At 51.8% G+C, this 23371-nt stretch overlaps 1 protein-coding gene across 7 annotated transcripts; it reads right to left on the bottom strand.

Annotated features, from left to right (window-relative positions):
- Zdhhc1 (zinc finger, DHHC-type containing 1) lies at window positions 1-21336 on the bottom strand. Of its 7 annotated transcripts, none has more exons than XM_005403651.2 (13): window positions 21043-21336; window positions 12885-12931; window positions 11334-11576; window positions 6272-6447; window positions 4652-4753; window positions 4170-4330; window positions 3921-4079; window positions 3558-3670; window positions 3151-3342; window positions 1061-1143; window positions 792-885; window positions 577-655; window positions 1-472 (listed from the first exon to the last, which is right to left on the bottom strand). In XM_005403651.2, the coding sequence occupies exons 3-13, from the start codon at window positions 11574-11576 to the stop codon at window positions 189-191; spliced, it is 1686 nt and encodes a 561-aa protein (XP_005403708.1). In that variant the 5' UTR covers window positions 12885-12931; window positions 21043-21336; the 3' UTR covers window positions 1-188. The 7 variants fall into 7 exon arrangements, with proteins under 7 accessions (XP_005403708.1, XP_005403707.1, XP_005403711.1 ...); XM_005403650.2 differs by lacking the exon at window positions 21043-21336 and adding an exon at window positions 13208-13308; XM_005403654.2 differs by lacking the exon at window positions 21043-21336 and adding an exon at window positions 13208-13308 and having other exon boundaries at window positions 636-655.
- Between the last annotated feature and the right edge of the window lie 2035 nt (window positions 21337-23371).

Genomic DNA, 23371 nt, shown 5'->3' with positions numbered 1-23371 from the left:
TCGGCAAAAGCATAAAAAAGTTTATTGTAGCATCACGGCCGGTGGGGTGGATATTGCTCAGTCGTGGGGGAGGGCGGTCGATCCCGCCGGCCGTGGGGCCCCTAAAGTGCACTCGGTGTGGCGCGGGTGGGGTGTTGCATAGAGTGCGGCCGGCCGCTCCTCCTCGGCCCTCCTGTCTCTCCGCACAGCTAAGGCCGGCCACCCTCCTCGCCACCCGGCGTCCCAGGTTCGCCGCTACTCGGGCTCACGAACACGGCGGGCGCACGCGCCTGCAGCGCCCGCCCGACCTCTCGGGCTCTCCCCACAGGGGCGGCCAGGGCGGCGCTGCCCAGGCGCGTCTGCGCCACTGGAATCTCGTCCATGGACTCGGCTGATGCAGAGTGGTAGGGGCCTGCCGGGCCAGCGGCGTGCACCGGGCTGGCACTGGAGCTGTCTGTCGACGAGCTGGAGTGCCGGTCGGGGACCCGGGGGCCTGCACGGTGGAAGGAATGAGACACAAGGGGTTTCGGCTCTGGCCTCTGCCTTTCTCTCCCTCTGAGCTCCCTGAGTAGGACCCGGACAGGGAGGAATGCTCACCCCGCAACTTGGGCAGCGGGGACTCCCGATCCAAGATCCCAGACCTCTGCATCTTATACCTGCGTCGCTTCCTTTTTTTCTGCAGAGACAGAGGGGGAGACTGAACGTCACTTTCCCTAACTCCACAATGCCAAAAGCAGGAGAGGCATCAACATGGTACAGGCTTCCTTCCCGTCTCCCTGCACTGCCACAGGGCCAAGCCCAGTCCCTCCTACCTGGGGTCGGATGGCAGGAGGCAGGGCTAGAGTGTCGGGGGAGGAGGGCCGTGGAGGTTCCACTTGGTCTTGAGTGGCAAGAAATCGGGAGGGACTGAGGGCAAAGCAGGACAAACTCAGTGCTGTTCCCCAAATCCCTTCCTGTTAGAAGTCCCTTCCTAGCGGAGGACAGGGAGGGAAGAGACCCACGCCTTGGCCTTGGCCTACCCTCTTACTCCCACCTCTCATGGCCCCATCATGCTAATGGGAGATGCCCAGCTGGCACTCACTTAGCATTTACTGTTGCTGGCCTGGCCTGGCCGGGGGGCTCTGGGCGCACATGGCTGAAGGTCCTCATGTAGAACTCCATCTCCTGGGGAAGGTGGGGGCGAGGGAGACTGGAAGGCAGATCCAGAGCCTCCTGAATCCTGAGCCCAGCCCAGTCTGGAAGTTTTCTCAGAGGGAGGTCTGAAAGCCTCACTGCAGTCTAGGGCTGTCTTCTTCCTTCTCAGTTGTGCAGGAAAAACCCCTCTGCAGAGTGAGGCTTAAAACACCCATTTCTGGACCTCACTCTCACAGGACTGGCCACAACCCCAGCTACTGAGAAGGGGCCGGTCTCCACTGCCCCTATCCAGAAAGGGAAGGCAGGAAGCACTGGAACAAATAGCCTCTCCGGCCCCCAGGCAGTACTAGTCTCGGGTCCTGACAACGACCCTGGGGGCAGCAAACCCAACCCGGAAAAACAAAGGAACCTTGAGGCGGGGAGGTAGCCGGAGAGCGCAGTCCTGCACCCCAGCACTCGGGACATGTCCCAGCTACACCGGTGAGAACTGCAGGTGAGGAAATGAAAACAAAGGCCAGGAAAAGCAGGCTGCGCAGGGTGTGGTACAGAGGGCAAGGGGCAGGGCCAGGGCCTTAAGCAGAGGGGAGCACCCGGACAGCTGTCGCCGCTCGCGGCTCGGCAGCCGTTTCCGTGGAGACTGAAGCGTCCTGACTAATGTAGAGAGGATACTGCAACAGCAACGCCGTCTCTAAAACAAGCCTATGTTTGGGGGCAACGGCTCCGGAGAGGCGCCCCTCCTGCATTCCTGCTTGGTTGGGGTGGGGAGGCTGCCTGCCAGAGCCCAGGCGGATCTGGAGGACCCAGGACAGAGCCCAGCCACTGCGAGCTGACTGCACAGGTGCAAAGACAGAGGCCCCGGGCAAGGCCTGTGCCCAACCTCTGCCTCGGCTGATCCTTTGGGGAGAGGTGCGGAGGAGCTCACCTAAGCAGAGGCACAGAGGGCCAGGGATCAAAAGCCAGGCAGACTGGGGCCTCAAGGAAATCCTCCCCTTTCTTTCTTTTTCTAGAGGCAGGATCTTCTATGTTGCCTAGGCTGGCCTCTAACTCATGATCCTCCTACCTCCTGCCTCAGCAGCTGGGACTGCAGGTGTGCACCACTGCACCTGGCTTCCCCCATCTTTTCCCTTCTCCAATGTGGACTCATCACCCCTTCTGGGCCCAACAGAGGGGGATAAAAAAATGAATCCTAAGGTCCCTGGGCTCCAAGATAGAAAAGGAGCCAGGATCTACCCAGCTGGAGAAATTTAAGTGTCACCAGCTGGTCCCCACTCAGAACTCTCCTTTTCTCACAGTTGTCCCTTGGGATCTCCCTCACCCCTCAGCTCTCCCCTCTGTAAAAGCAGACAAGCACTGGATCCTACAAGTAAGCATCCCTCAGTTCACTTGCAGATGGATGGTACAGAATTGGTCCCAAATCCTAAGCAAGGCAAGGACACAAGGCCCTGGAGTCTGGGCACCCCAGGGCCAGTCCTGCCTCAACTGGCACAGCTGGGAAGCTTGAGAAAGTCTCCTGTGTACCTCCTCTGTGATGCAGGGATAGGCATGACACCTACTGCCCAGGACAGCTGCCGCTGCCTTTACACAGGTCAGTGCCCTGCAGCAGAGCAGGTGTATGGTGGTGTGGCAGGAGGGTCCCCACCCACTGCCAGCACTCCCTGAGCGTGGCAATGAGAATAGGAGAGGCAGGGTCCCAAGCCCTCTTCCAACCACCCACTGGCCTGTGTTTGTATCCAGTTGCCATGAGGATTTGGCATCCAGGGTTCAGCCTTCCCAGGAAAGCTTGCCTGGGCCCCCTGCCTTCCCAGTCCCCAGGGGCTCTGAGGACTGGACCACCTCCACCCCCAGCTGCTGACCTCCGGAAGCCATGAGGCGTGGGAATGGGGACAGGCTGGCCAACAGCTGGGCTGGCCAGGCCCAAGCTAGGATGGAGGGTTCGTGCTTTGGTGTGGGGAAGTCCTAACTCTTCCCAGACCAGGCTTCAGTTTAATCTTTCTAGGCCTCAATGTGCTTATCTGCAATATGGGTTAGTAACAATACCTGCCTCCTGGGCTCTTCTAAGGATAAATAGGGTAACTGGCATGAAAGCTCAAGGTCACAGATGGAGAAACTGATGGCTCCATCTTGGCCATCCAACTGCTGACCATCATTGGTTCTTCTTTCTGTTTTCCGCAGTCTCACCCTGCCTGCTCTTAGGCGCCACTTCCACTCTCTGTAGCACAGGCCTGGAACCTGACAGGGACATACGCGAGACTGCAGAAATGCAAGGCTCCCCCTGGCTGTGTTGGCGGCATGTCCCCTGCTTCCTAGCATGCCCTACGCCACTGCTATTCCAGGCTTGCTCCTCTTGCCTTGTCTCTTCATTTGCTTTGTCTGCACAGCCCACCCCCTCCACTCGCACACCAGGCCCATCTCCCACCCCTCCGTCCTCTGGGCCACCTGAATACCTGAATGGGCCGCATCTTGGTGGGACATGACTCGAGCTCCCTTTGAGCCCCCTTTGCCTCCTGTGGTGGGCGGTGCTGCACGATGTACTCATAGGTGGTGAGCTTGTGCCACACTGGTAGAGGGGAGGAGAGGGCTCAGCGGGAGCGAGGGAATCTTGGAGCTCAGAAGCGGAAGGACGGCACCTAGCTCCCCAAAGGAAACCTCTGTGTTTCCATATGTACAAAGCCATGGGATGAGATCAGGCACCCAAGAACCAGCACTGATAAAGGGGATGGTTTCATGGCCCCACAGCCTGATGAGGTGCCTCCCTGCCGTCTAGGGACCCCTATTCCCTGCAAGGCAGTCGGGGAGGAAGCACTTACTGAGATAAATGTGGAAGCACAGCAGGTGGCCGAGCAGCGCTGTGGAGAGCAGGCCCAGAAGGATGAGTAGAGCAGCCAGGGCCAGGATGGCAGGAGCCTGGGTCTCCACAGGGGCAGCGGGCAAGAACACGAACCACGCATCTGTGTGATTCTTCAGGACTGAAAGGCACAGGCAGACTGTGCTCAGCCAGGGCTGGGACCAGTGACCAGAGAGGCCAGGCGAGGGAAGAGGACCTGGAACTCACTGACCTTCAAAGTGTTGGTTGGTGCGCAGCCGCATAGGGTTGACAAAGAACTCTACAAAGACATAAGTGGCCACCAGCACCAGGAGCAGGACACCCAGTAGAGCAGATGCCACACTGTGTAGAAAGAGCCTGGCCCAGCGATGGGCAGCTGTCAGCACCCAGGAGCTCCAGTTTAATAAGAGCCAGGAGCTCAGAAGGGCCCATGGCTGGAATAAGCAGCCTGCACCGACCCCACAGCCCCAACTCTTTTGAAACCGAAGTCACAGGGCACAACTGAAGACGGGTGGTCACCCATCAGGTTGCACACCTTTCTCTGGACTAGCACGGTGGAAGACTCTAACCCCACACTCAGCCGGCACCCCAGGTAGATCACCCTCTCAGAGCAGCATACAGCGCCCAGATCCTCTAAGTACTCACCCCCGCCCCATCGTACAGGCAGACCGCACATCCCCACATTCCCAGGGCCCACCCCTGGCCCTCGCTCACCGGTAGTTCCTCTCGCCCACGCAGTTGTTGAGCCACTTGCAGTGGTGGTCAAAGCCGCACACACACTTGTTGCAGGCGCTGCAGTGCTTGGAGCGTGCGCTCCTGCGGGGCGGAAGGCACCGTGCGGTCGGCCAGCCCATCTCGGCCTTGGCAGCCGCGCAGCCCAAGCGCGGAGCGCAATAGGCTGTGTAACAACATCAGGGCCAAGCCTGGAGCCCAGTACCCATCGCCGCCCGACAGCGCAGCGCACCGCACCAAAGAGGAGCGCGCGCGCCCTCTGGCGGAACTGAGGGGAGGGGCCCCTGGAGGCGGCGGCGTTTCAGCACTGCTGGGGGACGCAGGAAAAGGGGGGGGTAGGGGAATATTGTGGGGTCCTGTTCTGGAACTGTGCACCTATGTGACAACCGTATAAAACGGAAAAGGGTATTCCTTTCTAACCAAGGTCCCCTGAGCCAGGTCAGAAGATGGAAATATGAGGCCGGGAGCAGAAATGTGCATCTTCATGAAAGCTCTGTTTTAGAGTCAGTTTCCCTGGCATTCTTCCAGAAAGCCTCAGTCTGTGTGGGCTAGCAGAAAGGAGCCCAGAGAGAATCAAGCTGTCATCTCCGGAGCCACTAAGGCAGCTCACCACAAGGGGTCAGCTGAGGAGAGGCTTTCCATTCCCAGGTATGGCACCGTAGGCTACCAGTGGGAGTCTTCCACTCCCAAGAAGCATCAGGGAAAGTGCAAAGGAGTGTGGACAAGTGGGCCACGACCCCTGCCCCAGAATAGCCAGAGCCCTGCAATGGAGAGCAACTGCCAGAGCAGCTCCTCAGAATCATGTGCTGACTGGAGCCTAGGGAATGGTAGCATGGCCTAGTGCCCTGGTCCTCAGCACACCTTAATGCTGTGGGCTTTCTGGCTCTTGCGGAAGGAGTGTCCTTGGTGACAGTCCTTCCCTCATTCCCCACAGAAGCTAGGAGATGGGGATGCTCCAGAGGGCAAGAAGGAGACCTAGAGAGCCCTGGAGTCCTCCACCCTCTGACTCCTCACTAGCCATGTGCCCTGGGGCAAGTCACTCTGCCTCCTTGGACCTCCGCCTTCTCTCGGGTAACCAAGGATAACCAAGCATCTCCTCACAAGCCAGGCAGCCAGGACGGTAACCCTGGCCCTGCCACTCAGTAGCTGAGCTGTGTGACGTTGGGCCACCTCCCAGCTTTCTGGGGTGTGGGCTCTGTAAAGGGAGAGCCCTGCTGCCCGCCTGGCAGAGGGCTGTGCATAGTACTCGGCACAGACTGCCCACACATTTACCCCCACCCACCCGCTCTGCGTGCTTGTGAGAGACGTGGGGTGTCAGTGGCAGTTAACCACTTAGCAGTGTCTGTGGCAGTGCCAAATGTTTCCTACTTGAACTGCTAGAAATGCTGTTCATCTATTTCCCATCGCCTCCTCACCTTCTTAAGAGATCAGTTCTCCTGACTCCATAAAGACCCCCAACTGTGTACAACATGAGCGTTCTAAGGTATTGAGATGACTGTGGAGCCCTGGCATGTCCTTCTCTACCCTGAACTCTGCTGGCGGACCCCCAGGCACACTCGTGCCCATTTACCCGTGCGCTCACACTCTCACACATGCACTCACACGTCCACGTCGCACAGGTTGCAGTGCAGGTCTTCAATGACATGTGCATGCTGGCTGCGGTTGAATATGGGCAGAGGCCCTGAATAGCTCTTGTCCCGAACATTGGCATCTGCCGGATCAATGGAGACGGCGGTCAAGTGCACCACGAGGTGGCCAACAAAGATGGCGCCCATGCACTGGCCCAGCAAGTTAAAGACTCACTCCAACTGGTGGCTGGGAGCCCCGCCTGCTTGCTGTGGCTAAAGAACATCTTACCTCCAAGACTCCTTTTGTGGAAGGACTGCCTGTGCCACCTTCTCTCCCCAGCCCCCATGAGCCTCCTCATCAGCTTTCAGCAGACCCCTGTATCCCAGATGGAAGACGATCGGGGCCATCTGTGATGGAGTTCACAAGCCATCACTGTTTACTGTTGCCCCCAATAAGTCGAACCACAGGACCTTGGCTTCAATACTTCAGGCTTGGTACAGGCCCTGGCCACTCTGACCTCGGGCCAGTTTCTGGTTTCAGTTCTAGATGATGAAATGGGACTGAAAGACATCTCCTAAGGTCACAGACCTGAAGTTCTACGTTATGAGCTTGTTTATCTTGCTTTCACAGGAAGTCAGCTCTAGAGGGAAGCAGCCAGCCCCTTCAGCAGCTCTAGCCAAATGGAAAATCACTTGCAGACAAGCTCATCTACCTCCCCAACCTGGACTTGGGCAGTTGGTGTGCTGAGCTGAGTGTCTGGGACGGCCTGAGCAGGGGCCACACGGCCCTGGAGCTGAAACACAGCTCTTCAGGACCTAATTGCTCAGGGACTGAGTCAGTACAGAAATGAGTGAGTTGCTGACAACTTGATGCAAAGTCTGACTGTTTGAAAATTCATGCAGGGGCTGAGCGTGGTGGCACACACCTATAATCCCAGCACTTAGGAGGCTGAGGCAGGAGGATCATTGAGAGTTTGAGACCACCCTGGGCTACAAAGTGAGCTCAAGGCCAGCCTGAACCGGATAGCAAGACCCTGGCTCAAAAAGACAAAAAAAAAAAAAAAAAAAAAAAGAACGAGAGAAAGAAAATTCACCCAGGCAGGCACCTACTCTCCTTCCCTTCCTCCATCTACCCAGCATCATCCATCCATCCTTGTGCTAGCCAGGCAGACAGCATCCCTTCATTATTCAAGCTCCACTCGTCACTCCTCCTCCATCCTTGACTCATCACCTCCTTTCCTCCCCCTCCCATCAGCCAAATCCCTCCACAGGTCTGCATGAGCCAGGTCCCGCCCTATTGTGTTGTATAGCCAAAAAGAGACAAACCACGGCCATCACTGACCTCTCGATTCCTGTAGCCACTGCTACAGGTTATATCTTCACTTTTTGCCTGGGTCACTCAAGATAAGAGCCTCCTGACTCTACCTCCCCTGTCTGTGTTCCCTTGAGTCTGCTCCCACACAGTTACTGAATGAGCTTTTAAAAGCTTAAGACCCCGTCCTGCTTAAATTCCTACAGTGGCTCTTGATGGCTCTCCAGGTCTCCTTGTGGAGTTCATGCCTCAGCTAAGGGTGGAGGCCTTTTGTGCATTTACTGAGTCCCTTTCAAAGCTCTGCAGTACTTCCAGCTACTCCAGCTCACCATTCTGGTCTCTCTTAAACACTCAGTCAGTGTGGGCAAACATTTACCTTCCTGCCCACTCCAACTTCTTCCCCTACCCCCAGTTCATTCACTTAATTGTTTACTTTAAGTCTTTGTGCCGGGCACTGGGGGGGTATGTCAGGGGCTACACAGATATGGTTCCCGGCCCTGAGGAGCCCACAAATTGGTGGAATACAGAAATATTAATCAAATAACAGTTAACGACAATGAAGAAAGCCCAGCAGAGTGATGATTTTGTAACTGAGTGACCTCATCTGGTCTGAAGGGGTCTGGAAGGCTTCCCTGAGGAGGCATCATCACAGCCGAGATGCGGACAGGAACAGACAACAGCGCCCTGACAAGTAACGAGCGGAGGAGAGGGGGCCTGGCGGGGTACCATCATGACTGGGAACATGTGAGATGCCAGCCAGAGGGATGGCTGAATGTGCGGTCGCATCTCATGGCTGCCATGCAAGAATAAGGGTCCATGTTACCGAATTCTGGTTTTCAAAAGGAAATAGAAATCTAGGTTTTATATAAAATCTCAGGGGATGTAGCTCAGTGGCACAGCGCCTGTTTGGCAAGCACAGGTCCTGAGTTCGATTCCAAGTACCAAAAAAAGAATCCTCTTACATGAAATCTCTCAATGTTTACATGCTAGTGAAACAATTTTCAAAATAGATCCATAGATCTGTGCATCCTGTATGTTAATTATCCCTCAAATTTTTTTTCAGTACTAGGGATTGAAATCAGCCCCTTCATGCTAAGCTACATCCCCACATCTTTTCCTTTCTTTGTCTCTATTTTTTTTTTTTTTTTTTTTTTTTTTTTTTAGTAAGGTCTAAATTGCTAAATTGCCTAAGCTGGGCTTGAATTTGTGATCCCCTTGCCTGTCTCCTAGAGTGCCCAGATTACAGGCATGCCATCATGCCAGGCCCCCTCAATTTTCATAATATCTACAGACCACATTAACTCATGGGTTTCCAGTTCTTGACCTCTGACTCAGCTGGGTGTTGAGGGGAGGGAGAGATAAGGAGTCTCCAGGCAGAGACCAGTGTTGCCAAAACAGATGAGAACAAAGGAAATAATGTAAAAGGAAGCTGGGGAGACAGGCAGCGCCCAGAATTTAGAGAGACTTGACCATACAAGGAGCCTCAACCTCACCCCTTAAGGTGGGAAGAGCCCACTGGACAGTCTTGAGCCAGCGGAACCTCTCAGGTTTGTTTTTGTTGTTGGTTGGCTAGTTGGTTGGTTGTTTTGTTTTTGGAGATATGGTATTGCAGTGTAGCCCAGACTGGCCTTGGGCCCCCTATCTCTCCTGCCTCCCAGTTCTCCCCAGTGCTGGGATTATACTTATAGATGTGTGTCACCAGCTTCAGATTTGTTTTTTGAATGAGCACTCTGCCTGCAGGGATCCCGGTGGATGGAGTGAGGGTGCACAGGGGAGACTTCCTCAGAAACTGAATGATCACCTAGGCCAGAGAGGCAGATGGTTGGGGGTGGGGGTGGGGGGATTCAGTAATTATTAAGGTGGTAAAATCAATAGGGTTTCAGGACTGGGTGGACAGCAGCAATGGAGAAAAGGGGAGGGGCCAAGAAGACGCGGGGAGAGGCTGGGCACAGGGGAGAGGGGAACTATGAGTAGCAGGTATCCTTCCAGACACAGAAAAATGCCCTTCTGTTCCCACAGTCTGCTGCCTGGGCCCCTGCCCCATACTGATCATGTGTTGGGAACACCATGTCCAACCTACCTGCCTTTCCTCCCACTGGCCACTGAGCACCCAGAGCTCATCTTTGCATCCCAGACCCAGGCCAGTTCCAGGCCATAGTGAGTACTTTGTACACATCCCTACTTCACCTCATTCCTCAGCGGCCCTGAGAAAGCCTGCAGGAAGAAGGAGACATGGATGGAAGGAAGAACCACATAGCCCTGGTCAGAGAGGCAGCTCCAAGTTCTTCTGCACGGGCCAAGGTAGATGGACAGTGAAATGTGGGGAAGACCAAACCTGCAAACCATCCCTCTTCCTCAGTCAGGCCACCTGAACAGCACTTCTGGCCTCATGGGGCAGCTCAGGAAGTCACTCATCCTCTCTGAGCCCTAGTTTCTCCATTAGTAAAACAGAGAAATACATCCCTTACAGTATTACTATACGAATCAAATGAGATAATCCTTATAAAGTGGCCGACACAGCACCTGGCACACATAAGTGCTCGATAAATGCCAGTTTCTTTTGTTTACTGTTATTTGCTCTGGCTCTAAGCCACACAATTATTAATGTGATTTCCCAGGTACTCTGGTGGCAGAAATCCAAGCAATCCCAAGTGAAGGATATATAAACTCCGGACCACAGGAAGAATGTCCCATGAACCATTCCACTTAATTACCTAGGCCCTACTGGTCTCCTCAGAGAAAGTCTAGTTTTCCATTCATAGAGCTGATGGCCAGTCCTGGCTTCTAGTGAACCAGGAAGCCCCCAAGGACGTGGTTGGTGAATGAGAATCTTCTCTTAATCGTCTCCATTTACCTACCCGTGTCACTCAGCAGTCCAGGCCCTGTGGTCTCCCAAGAAAGCATGCTCACATTAATAGCCTATGCCTCTGGCGCTCTGCCCAAATACACCCCTGCAAGCAAGCAGAGCCCGTGCCCTTAGAGAGCAGAAGCAGAGACCAAAGAGCTGGAGAAGCTGCTCAGCCATCCACAGCCCTGAGGGGCTGACTGGGACCACAATGAGCTGCTGACTATGCCCTGCCTCAGGCCTCTGTCCTTTGCCCAGCCGTGCTCTCCACAGAGCACACGGTAGGATGCTCTCATAGGAACTCAACAGGGCACAGAGAGGCTTGCTGTACCGGGGGCCCCAGCCTTGCAGCCATGTCTTCTGCTTCCTGGGGGCTATAGGCAGGGTTGGGGCAGTCACACCACTAAGCTCAGTAAGGTCCACACTTGTCACTGTTCCCAGGGGCTCCCAGGGCAACTCTGCCATCTCTTGTCACAATTACCCTTACCCTAAGGGTCTTTACAAGATCAGTCAGCTTGTGAACACTTCTGGGCACACCATAATAATCTGTCTATAAATAAAACCACATCTTAAATGTACCAGGAAACATACTATGTAAAAGGATTATACCATGACAAATTATTTCACAAATAGAATAATTCCTCCCTAGTTTGACATTTGTTTAGCACTGGACACGATCTGCATGAAGAAGCTTTAAAGCTTTAATGCTCTCTTCTCTGACGGCTCTTGCAGCACCTCAGCTGATAAGATCCAAGGCACTTTAGAGCTGTCCCTTGCCCTATCAGAGGAGGGGTCAGGTGGGAACTGCAGGCGAGGACAGGAAGACTGAACTGGCCTTGCTCTGCCCCAGCCCGAATCCCTGAGCCCAGCTTCAGGCCTCCACCTTCCATCCATCCACTGCCCCGTCTTCCATGCATGGGCCCACTTTCCCAAGGATACAGCATAGCCAGCAGGCACCCAGTGGTGAGGCAGGAGGGGAACAAGGACCCCAAAGCCGATCACCGCGAAGAAGAGGTACAGCAGCCAGGCCACAATCTGAAGCGGGTGAGGGGGCCAGCTCCACCCATTCCGGCGGGACCGCTGGCCCTGCAGCTCCGGGGAGGTTCCACTGGCCTGCACGGGCGCTGTCCACACGCTCTTTTCAGGGGCCGTCTTGTTGGAGGGCTTGTTGCAGATGTTCATCTCCAGAGGGAGAAAGAGTAGAAAGCATTAGCCTGAGAAGGCCCAGGGGGCAGCCCAGGGACCCAAGCCTGCAGCCAGGTTTTAACAGTAAGGGCACTGGCATAGGAAGCTACCTCCCAGCTACGCTGCAGGGGACCTGGGGCTCCAGCCCAATGGAGACAGGCAGTGGGGGGAAAACTGTCCCAGAGGCCCAGAACAAGCTCCAGCTCCAGCCTGGCCAGGACAAGGTAGGAGGGTCCAGGGTTTATTCAGGACACAGTGTGGCTGCCTGTTACTCAAAGTGCTCTGTCTCCAGAGCCATCAAAGTGAAACTCAATAAGACATGTTCTCATCTGGTAACAATATCATGCTGGAGCCAGAACGATGAGAACACATGCTGATTCTGTTAGGATTAGTCACCTCCATCCCGAGGTCCAAATACAAGTGTCAGACAGGCCCCCTTATCCTCTGCTAAGGGAAATGCGGAGTGGGGGTGCTGAGAAGGGAACTCGGTCCATCAGCAGACACATCATCCCTTTAGCACTGGGGACCCCAGACCTCTCCCCTGTGTCTCGGAAGGGCTGCCTGAGGCTTCTTGGCTGGGAAGAAGCCACCACACAAGGGGTAGGGAGGGTCCCTCTTTGGTTCCTGCCAGAAGCAGGAATGGCCATGTTTCTCTGAGTGAATCTGGGCCTGCTGTACAGATTTACACAGAACGGTGGGCTAATATCCTTTGACTTACATGAGTGAGCTCAGGGAAAGGCCAGGACATGGCCAGAGTGAGACCACAGATGGCAGCCACCCCCCACATCCACCCTGCCTCCTTCAGCCCAACAGCTGGCCTGGTGGCCAAGGATTCCCTTGGCCAGGAAAGCATGGGCCTGTCCTCACAGGAGGAAGGGCCCCAACCCCAGTAGCTTAGGGTCCAAAAGGGGAGTAGGGCCCAAGAACACAGTGCCACACTGGAGAGATAGGCCAGCTCTGAGCTCCTGGAGGGAAGGCCTGGACCTGGGGACAAAACCCTGGCAGCTGGACTCTCCTTTCCAGCTAAGAATCAAAAAAAAGATATGGCAGACCCCACATCAGTACATCTGCCTGGAACCTCCTTACTCCTCAACCCAGCAAAGTGCTACTTGCTCTTCAAGCCCACTGTAAATGCCTTGTTATCCAGGAAGCTTCCCTGACAGCCCAAGCACAGCCAAGGCCCCTTGCCCTCGGTTCTGGCTGCGACTGTCACGGTGCCATCCCTATGTGTGTCTGCCATATCAGCTCCACTCAAAGACAGCAAATGTCCCGTGATTCATTTACCCCATGCACCCAGAACTATACCTTGTACTTAAAAGATGTTCAGTAAGCGTTTGCTGACTTGAAAGCATCTGAAATAAAAGGAAATGTGGGTATGGTAAATGGTGTGAAACCCTGGGCCGTCTGCAACCACCTGGCCCATGCTGCTCTGCCTTCAGCCCTCGCAGCCCCTATTCCACAGGGTCATCATTCATAGCCACTCTGCCCTTCGGCCCCCCTGAGGCTCAGAGCCTCCCACAGACCAAGCTTAGCAGTATCTGAAGTCACCTCTGGGTAGTCTCATTCAAAACTAAATGGAGTCACCTTAGTTTTCTCTGAGACTCAAGTGGAATCCCCTGGTCACTTACCCTGGCTTCAATAAGAAACCACACAGGCCGGGTGTGGTGATGCATGCATGTAATCCCTGTACTTGGGAGGCTGAGGCAGGAGGATCGCCGTGAGTTCAAGGCCGGCCTGGGCTACATAAGCGAGTTCAAAACCAGCCTGCAATACAGAGCAAAAAAAAAAAAAAAAAAAAAAAAGAAGCCACACAAGAGCTGGGTGTGGTGGCACACATCTATAATTCCAGCACAGCATCCTGAGAGACTAAGCCAGGAGGACTACAAATTCAAACTTAACCTGAGCAACTTAGTGAGTTAGTGAGACCCTGTCTTAAAATAAAGAAGGCTAGGGATATAGTTCAGTGCGGAGGTCCTGGAATAGACAGATGATAGATCGTTAGAGAGAGAGAGAGATAGATAGATAGACAGACAAGTACGTGACCAAGAAAGAAAAGAAACTACACAAGAAAAAAAGAGCCAGGCACAGTGGTGCACACCTGTAATCCCAGCACTCGGGAGGTTGAGGCAGCAAGTTCAAGATCAGCCTGGGCTACAAAGTGAGCTCAAGGCCAGCCTGAACTGTATAGCAAGGCCTTGTCTCAAAAAGACAAAAAAAAAAAAAAGAGCCCCAGTTTTGAAGAAAACGCACCTAGTTTAGGCTCTTGGCTCAGCCCTTACTAGCTGGGAGGCCTGAGTTTTCTCACCTGAAAAATGAGGGTGGAGATGGCCCCTAGTGTGGCATGCAGACCACTGACACTGAAGCCATCTCTGACACAGAGCTGCTTGCTAAGAGTAGACAGACATTATAATTACCCTCGAACAGCCCTCTGGTGCCTTCACATCTCCAGACTATGGCTACCGCACCTGACATCTACAAGGTTTATTGTCCAAGCTGTTTCCTTCAGTCAGTGGCCCCAAGGAACACACCAAGACAGCTGGTAGGCTACTGAATTGTCATTCTAACTTTGTCACCTCCAAAAGTGACGAGACTGGCCAAAAGCTGGTGTAGCTTTCTTTAGAATGTCCCCAGAGGAGCAAACCTTTGCCTCTATTTTGTGGAAAGTCAAAGGTCATCAGTCAAGTCCTCTGAATAAACCTGAGCTGGCTGGTTCTAGTAGGGGGCAAATATCTTGTCCTGTACATTGCTCTCCAGGGCCACTATCACCAGGGCAACTACTCTGAAGGGAGCCTATGAATTTAGATCCCCAGCCTCGCTTTCCCTTTGTCATCCCTGCACCTGAACAGCCCTGTTCCTTGGGTGAGCTTCCAAAGAGAAAAAGAGGTCTGTGGCTGGTATGTCCCCACCACCCAGCGGTGGCTGCAGGCACCCCCATTACTGCTGCACTGGACTCCTGAGGCAGGAGTCACTATCTGAGGCCAGGATACCACTGGCCCAGAGACATACTACTCGTCTGAGACTTTGAACATAAGGATGACATTGTTGGGCAGAACACCCTTGAAGGAGCAGCAGCACCCCAATAGATATCAAGCTGGCCAGAAACATGCTATCTGTCCTGAGAGCTTAGGCCAGCCTTTTTTTTTTTCTTTGATAGGGTCTTGCTATGTAGTTCAGGCTGGCCTTGAACTCACAGCAATCCTCCCGCCTCAGCTTCCCAAGTGCCAGGATTACAGGCATGTACCATGACGCCTGGCTGGCCAACTCTTAACTGATGACATTTTCTCTCACAGAGTTGGTGGCCACAAATTCTTTTGGTCCAAAGATTTTGATTAAAAGGGTGGGAGGTCGGAGAGAATCCAAGATGGGGCCCAAGGCCCATGGATGAGACCCAGCACTGTCACCAAACCCAGGGACTTCTCTGACTGTCCCTCCCTTCTCAGCACTTCTCTGGGAGACCAGATTGAAAGATGTGTGGCTCTGTCCCCGAATCACATGCCAGCTGGTACACTCAGACGTTGGCCAGGCAGTGTTCACCGGGTCCCACCCTATGGTACACTGAAGGTATAAGCACAGACAGGGGCAGACACCAAGCCCGACAGACACACAGCGACAGCAGGCAGCCAGTGCACAGGCATTCTGGCAGTACTTGGAAGGGGCAGCAGTTCAGTATCAGAAAACAGGGAAGAGCCAGGCGTGGTGGTGCACACCTGTAATCCCAGCACTCAGGAAGCTGAGGCAGGAGGATCGTTGCGAGTTCAAGACGAGCCTGGGCTACAAAGTGAGCTCAAGGCCAGCCTGAACTGCATAGAGAGACCCTGTCTCAAAAAGACAAAAAAAAAAAAAAAAAAAAAAGAAGAAGAACACAGAGTAGAGACTGAGACTGGAGGAGGCAGAGCAGGACCCAGTGAGAGATGATCCCTAAGAAGCTGCAGGGCTGAGGTCACACAGGGCCCAGGGGGCCAGGTGAGTGTGCTTGGGCACTGCTGAAGGAGCTACAGGGAGTCAAGGAAGTCTAAAGCAGGAGAGTGGGAGGTGTTTTCAAGAGCTTTCTGGTCACAGTGGGAAGGGCATGGGCAAAAAGGGAAAGGGCATAGCAGTGGGGCAGAGGGATACCACAGCAGGCTGGCCCAGGAAGGTGGCAGCCTGGCAGTCTATGCTCTTGGTCAGATGAAGGTCAAGCCCACAAACTCCCTGCTGCCCACTCAGTTTCTCCAGCTGCATCTTTGATAGGCTGAGAGGTGATGGGCCTTGGGAAAATATTTTTCCTGTACTCTCTGCTTCCAAAGAACAAACCACATAGCTGGGTGCAGTGACACACATCTGTAGCCCCAGCTACTCAGGAGGCTGAGGCAAAAGGACCACTTTAAGCCCATGAGTTCAAGACCAGCTGAGGTAACATATCAAGACTGCTTTTCAAAAAACAAAGCAAAACATGAAAAGAAACCATAGAGAGCTAGGCTGGTGAGGAAAGGGGGAAGACAGGAGCAAGAGGAACCCGTAGAGTGTTACAACACTGGTAAGTCAAAGACCTGCCTGGCTTCTGAGGAAGGCTTGAGAGGTTACGCAGACACCCTCACCCGGTTTGTCCCTGACAAGGTAAAGGCCATTGACAGGATAATAATCTATTCCCTTTAACATTCATTTGCTAAAAGCCTTAAGTGATACTTTCAAAATAAGGTCAGATAAGCTGACCATGGTGGTACACACATGTAATCCCAGCACTCTGGTAGGCAGTTGCAGGAGAATCACAAGTTCCAGCACAGCCTAGGTAACTTAGTGACTTAGCAAGACCCTGTCTCAAAATAAAAAGGGCTGGGATGTAGTTCAGTGTGAAGCCTCTGGATTCAATCTCCAGTAGTGGAAAATAAGTAAATAAGGTTAACCTACTTTAATTTGTATGCTTAAATTAAATGAAGGAAATCTTTAGATTTCAAGTTTTCACCTTGAATAACAGAATAGTTACATGAATGATCCACCTCCCTCCTGACACCTCTGTTCCACCACGCCCCCCCTCAAAAAATAGCAGCCATGTACAGTGATGTGCACTTGTAGTCTTAGCTACTCAGGAGGCTGAGGCAGAAGATCACTTAAACCCAGAAGTTAGAGGCCAGGCTGGGCAACATAGCAAGATACCATTTTAATCAATCAATCAATCCATCAATCCATCAATCAACCAGTAAGGTAGGAATGTTCTAAAATGCATGTGTTTCACCATCAAAGGAAATAAGCTAAGGTTTAAAGTCCCAGCTTTGTAGGGCCTATAGGCAGCCCTGGATTCCTGTAAGATGCCTGAGGACTTCAGAATCATTCAACTACTAAAGAGGGTTGCCCAGGTGAGGCTAAGGAACTGGAAGAGTAGGACTCTGGGGTCAGAAGAGGTGACAGGGCTGGATAGGAGCTTGGAGGGCCCAGAGACTTAAACCACCAATGGAGGACAGATTGGAGCCACGAAAGAGGGTTAAGCCTGCAGACCCAGCCTCTTTGTACTTTTTGCACCAATGTTTATAGATCGAGAAACCCGGGGAGAAACTTCATAGATCTACCTCTTTGGTTCTCTGCTTTACTCATCTGCCAAAAAAAGTTACCTGGAAGGCAACCTGGCAATGTCTGCCAAACTGGAGAACATATATACCCTTTGGTTCTTTCTTTCTTTTTTTTTTTTTTTTTTTTTGGTCTTTTTGAGACAGGGTCTTGCTACGCAGTTCATGCTGGACTTGAGCTCACTTTGTAGCTGAGGCTGGCCTCGAACTCACAACAATCCTCGTGCCTCAGCCTCCTGAGTGCTGGGATTACAGGCATGCGCCACCACGCCCAGCATATACCTTTTGGTTCTAACATGCCACATTTCTAGGTATTTATCACATAGAGATAGATGCAGAGATAGAGATAGAGGTAGCTTTGCAAAATACACAAAGTTTCATTGCAATGTTGTTTGTAATAATAAAGGGCAAAAACAAATATAAACACACTATAGCACCGGGCGTGGTGGTGCACACTTATAATCCCAGCACTCGGGAGACTGAGGCACAAGAATTGTTGCGAGTTCGAGGCCAGCCTCAGCTACAAAGTGAGCTCAAGGCCAGCATGAACTGCATAGTGGGACCCTGCCTCAAAAAGACAAAAAACACACTACGGCACAAGTTGCTCTGCAATACCAACAGCAAGGGAAAAAATTTTTTTTAATACGACAACTTAAGGGGGCTGGGGATTTAGCTCAGTGGCACAGTGCCTGCCTGGCAAGCGTGAGGTTGTGAGTTCGATTCCTGGTACCAGAAAAAAAAAACAAAAAATAAAATAATACTAGGACTTAAACCCAGGGCTTCACACATGCTAGGCTAGCACTCTACCACTGAGCTACTCTTCTTAGCCCTTTTAACATTTTTATATATTATTTTACTTTATTTTATGGTACTAGAGATTCAATTCAGAGCCTTCACAATGAGTTGTTTTTTGTTGTTTTTGTTGTTAATTTTGAGACAAGGTCTCACTAAGTCATTAAGTTGCCCAAGCTAGGTTCTTGCAATCCTTCTACCTCAGCCTGCCAAAGTACTTGACTGCAGGCACACACCACCATGCCCGCCTTCCTTTTTATTTTTTTATTTTGAGACAAGGTCTCAGTAAGTTGCCCAGCTTGCCTTGAACTTGTAGTCCTTCTTGATTTAGTAGCCACAGTAGCAGCCAGACAGCCATGTGTCACTACACAAAACAATCTTTGGTACACAAAGTGAACAAGCAAGATGTACAGTTGTAAAGAGAGCTACTGAATGAATAAAAACCTTAGAGATAGACAGACAACTACATTCTCATAGGCACAGATTCTCTTGGGAAGAAAATTCAAAAAACTAAACACAGTGGCAGCCTCTGGGAAGATCTAGTAGCACAAGGGCTGAGGGGTGAGGTAGAGATTTGCTTTTACTGTGTACTCTTTGGTACTTTGTGAAATTTTAATCATGAGTATTTACGGCTTTCTTTTTTTTTAAGTGAGCTGGGGATGTAGGTCAATGTATAGTGCAGGCTTGGCAACTGTGAAGCCCTGGGTTTGATCCCCAACACTACACCCCCGCTACACACAAGTATATATCAAATAATAAATAATTTGAGGGAGGCGGGGATATAGCTCAGTGGCACAAGCGCCTGCCTGGCAAGGGCAAGGTCCTGAGTTTGATTCACGTACCAAAATAAATAAATAAATAAATAATTTTAGGGGTATCACCTCTTGCCTTCCTAACCTTATTGTGCCATGAGGACCAAATGCATTGGTGTGATTCAGCGCCCTGTACAAGGCCAGACAAACCAGGCATTCCTGCTTAACAACCATGTAACAAGAATGCTTGGTTTTAGTTAAGTGCTTTCTTACTCTTGAAAGCAATTCTGAGTTGCTCATCTGGAGAGTGTGAGGAAGAGCTACAAAACCCAGCACTGTTAGGGAGCTTGTCAAAGCTAGAATTAGGCCCCCAGACAGCATAACAGAAGGCTAGGCAGGACCCTATTCTAGTTCTTGGCCAAGAGCCAGCTCAGGGCCCCATCACCCCCAGAACACAGAGGGGAGGTACACACTGCAGGAAAGTTTTGTTCCCAAGCATCTTTCTTTCTCTTGGAGAATTTATGGATTCCATGTGAGAGAGTTCCTGCAGGTATTTCTAAAGGCGTTTTCAGTTTTTTCCCAGGATCTGCCTCAGAAATAAGTTTTACTGAGATCTAACAGATGCCTAGTTTTAACCACATAAAGGGGAGCTGCAGAGAAAATGCTTCATGGAGCACATTGTTTTACAGTGCAAAAATAGTTGCTTATAAAATACTTTTAGAGGCAAGTACTTTATTAAAATTCCCCACAGGTGCCAGAAAAATGTCTGGTCTTAAAATTCTAAGAAGTGGCTATAAGGATGTACATGACATAATTCCCAGAAAATAAACTGGAACTTCAATCTGCTCTCAAAGACCTCTCCTCAGTGGTCTCAGATGTGGCTAGGCTTGTACTTTCTTCTCATAAACAATATGCCAAAGTCGGTTGCTGTGGTAAGAAAAGCTTGAAACTTCAATAGTTCCTGAGTTGACATGGAGTGCAAGCATTTCTGCGCCATGCTCCTGCAGCAACCACTACAAACTGTTTGGGATCCAAGTTAATTCAAGGAAAAAGGACAAGAAGGAGGGGGAAGAAGGAACAGAAACAAGGCCAATGAAGGGAGGCAAGGGCTGTTGATTTTAAAGAGAAATCAACTCATATGATTGCAGGAGCCAGCCCTGGGGAACACCCACAAAGAAACAGTAAGAACAAAGTTGTGACAGAACAAAGTAAGAAAAACAAAAACAAAAGGGGAAAACCTGGCTAATTAAGCACCACTGTTGTTTTTAATGCATCTTGCGGTGATTATCTGTTTACAGACCAGTCTCCCACAGCCAACCACCAGTTCCACAAAAGCAGGGACCACCTCTTATCCTTATCTGAATCTAGCTTTCCTTGAGCAAAGGAAGTGAGGCACTTCTTACCATCCACCGCTGCCATCACCCTCCTCCAAGCCTCTATCATCGCTCTCCTACAGTGTTTCCATGATAATAGCCATCATTAGCATTCAGAGGGCACTTATTCTGGGTCAGGCACTGCTTTAAGTGCTTCCATGGAATTCACTTAATTCTACCCTCACAGTACTCTGAGGTAGGTCCTATCATTTCAAACTGTTTTCATAGGTCTCTCTCTCTAATCGTTGGTCTCGGATGTGGATGGCCCCTCACTTCTCTCTCCTAAGCTAGATGAGGAACGATATCCTCCTTGCCCAGGTGAGGGCACAGAGGCTCAGAGAGACTAAGCAGTTCCAGGAGGCCCTGCTACACTGGCAGAACCAAGATGGCCATCAACTGACTTGCCCACAGCAACCAGAATGAGATGAGCTTTCAAAACCTGAAATTCATCAAGACTCCTCAAGGAGTTCTTCGACCTGCTAGAATAAAACTGCAACGCCCACCACGGAGTTCAGGGCTCTCCTCACTTTCTGTTCTGCCCTAGCACTCTGCTGTCTCCAGACCTTTGTATTTATTTGCTTTTCCCTCTCCCAGAAACACCTTTCCCCCTACACACTGTGGCTTCTTCCCAATCTCTGGGTCTTTAGTTTAAAAGTCACCTTTTTAAGTCAGACCCTCCCTGGCCATCCGCTCCGTCTCAGCACCAGAGCACTTGACTCAACCTGAAATCACTCTAGTCATGTGTCTGGCGCCTGCTTCCCACACCCTCCTCGGGGCTCTCCGGGCTCCGGAGCTCCGCCGCGTCTGCTCTCAGCGCTCTGATGGCGGCGCCTGGCACCCCGGGCGCTTAGCGCAGACCTGTGAAGCTGATGGACGCTCAAGGAAGCCCCGCGCTCTGCCGGGCTCTTGGAGCGGGCCGAGGTGCTCCCAGAGCCGGATGAGGCGGCGGCAGCCGCGCGACCCGACAGCTCAGCCCGGGCTCCAGAACGCTGCAGCGGCTCCTCACCTGCGCGTGGCGGCGGCCGTGCCGGGCTGGCCCTACCAAGGTCAGCTAGTGGTTCGGCCCCGCGCCTGGCTGGCCACCCTCCCCGGGGCAGACGCGCTTCACACCGTCATGGCAGAGAGGTTCCCCGGGACCGGGAGGCGGCGCGCCCCGGAGCGGAGCCCCATCCCGGTTGGAGGTTGGGCAAAGGAGTCCCCGCTCCAGGTCGGGCGGGATGGCTGAACGACCGGGCCAGGCCGAGGCGGGCTGGGCCTCGCCAGGCACAGGGCCCGTTCCCCTGGCAACAGCGCGAGCTACGGCGCCCCACAGTGGCCAAACCGCGTCGCGTCACTTCGCACAGCTACTGTGGCTCAAGGCGGGGCTTGCTAGGAACCCCACCACTACCCCCACGTTTCCCCCACGCGCCCCAGCTTACTAGTGGCCCATTGTTTTATAACCTTTCTTCGAAAAAGCCTGCTTTCCTCCACCTCCGTGTCACAACTTGTCTTCCTGAAATCTTGACTTGTCCCAAACGTGCCCTCCTTCCATTCTCTCCTCTGAGACCACCATTCAGGAAGACCCCATTCAGCCTACACTCTTTAATGAGCTTAGGTGCTAGGCACTGGACATAGCAAGGGAACATCTACTAGATTTCTGCCCTTTAACGATATTACAGGTTGAGGAAGCAATAGATCTAGACAAACAAATTACAGAACTAAAAGTTCAGGCACCCTAGAATATAAAGTGTGATGCATAAGAGCTTAATATAGGTAGCACAAAATATCTCATTTTTTTATTGCCCTTAAATCAAGGATAAATCCTTCTGGAGCCCTCCATCTTCCAGACTGATAGGTAATTCAATTTTGGCATCCACTGCAGTCCTTTTTCCTAGGTCATTCCAAAGGAACCATATTCTCCATACAAAAGAAAAGAAAAAAAAAAAAAAGAAACCTCCAGTTATGAGTCCTCTCTGGTACTGAAGCCACAGTCATTACTCCAACTCACAGGATTTTCTCTGTGGGCCCATCCTGGGGCTGCCAGTAGACAGAAAGCAGGCCCTACAAGACTCCCTGCTGAGCTGGATTTTCCCTGACCACCTCCACCACTCCTTTTCCTTGGGAACATTCACAATAGATGAGTTCAGGTTTTTTTTTTTTTTTTCCTCAAAAAGACAGGAAGAAAGCTAAAAGAACGCTTTAGTGGTGCAGACCTATAATCCCAGCACTCAGGAGGCTAAAGCAGGAAGATATCAAATTCAAAGCCAACCTGGGCTACATAGCAAGATGTCAAAACCGGAGCATGGTGGTGCATGCCTGAAATCTCAGGCTGGGGCAATAGGATCACCACGAGTTTGAGGCCAGCCTGAGCTACATAGTGAGTACAAGGCCAGCCTAAACTACATAGCAAGACCCTGTCTCAAAAAAAAAATTATCTCCAAAAAAAAGAAAATCCCAGTTGTCTTCTGTTGCTATTCTCTCCATATCTCCAACACCATAAATGGTGAGTAGCTTGTTGGCTATTTGTCAGAATAGACATGGATAGAGAACACCCCATCTCTAAAATATGTAAGTCATAAGCATGCAGAAAAGAAGAGAGAGAGAGAAGAAGGAAGGAAGGAAGGAAGGAAGGAAGGAAGGAAGGAAGGAAGGAAGGAAGGAAAGAAAGAAGGATATAACTTCCTGCTCTGTCATTTGCCAGTTATGGGCCCTTATGACTTTTTTTTTTATCTTTCTGTGAAAGGGTCTCGCTATGCAGTTCAGGCTGGCCTTGAGCTCACTTTGTAGCCCAGACTGGCCTCCAACTCGTAACAATCTTTCTGCCTCAGCCTCCCGAGTGCTGGGATTATAGGCATGTGCCACCACACCCAGTTTATGGGCCCTTATGTAAGGAGCTTAACATCCCTATAATTTAAATTCTTGTTTTCAAAAAGGATAGAAACTCAAAGTTAATGGGTAAATAGCAATGTTACTGTGACTTCAGAAACACCAGATGATTCCTCACTTCTTATCTGGAAGTGGAAAAGTTAGGGTCAGAGATGGTGACACAGAAATCAAGGTGGAGATGAGCATGTGTATGCCAATAGGAAAGAGAGGGATCCTGGAATCACAGCTTTCTGGACCCTGCATCCACCTTTCTCCTGGGAACCTGTCCTGGATGTCCCAAAGGTGTCTTAGATACATATTCCTACATGTCCTCTTTGTCCTTGCCACAAATTTGCTCTTCCCCTTGGGTTCTCCGAAAGGCTCTTCCATGTACCCTATCAGTCCATCTGTATATTCAGGCATCTTCCCATGTCTCTCCTCCAGTTCTTGCCCACCTAACCCAGATAGTCCCCAGATCAGTCCAGGCTTCC

The sequence above is a fragment of the Chinchilla lanigera genome, unplaced genomic scaffold, assembly GCF_000276665.1.
Source record: "Chinchilla lanigera isolate Chin_1 unplaced genomic scaffold, ChiLan1.0 scaffold00083, whole genome shotgun sequence".
Classification (NCBI taxonomy): domain Eukaryota; kingdom Metazoa; phylum Chordata; class Mammalia; order Rodentia; family Chinchillidae; genus Chinchilla; species Chinchilla lanigera.
Note: the sequence above shows the minus strand (reverse complement) of the source record. Positions and strands in the feature narration are given on the sequence as shown.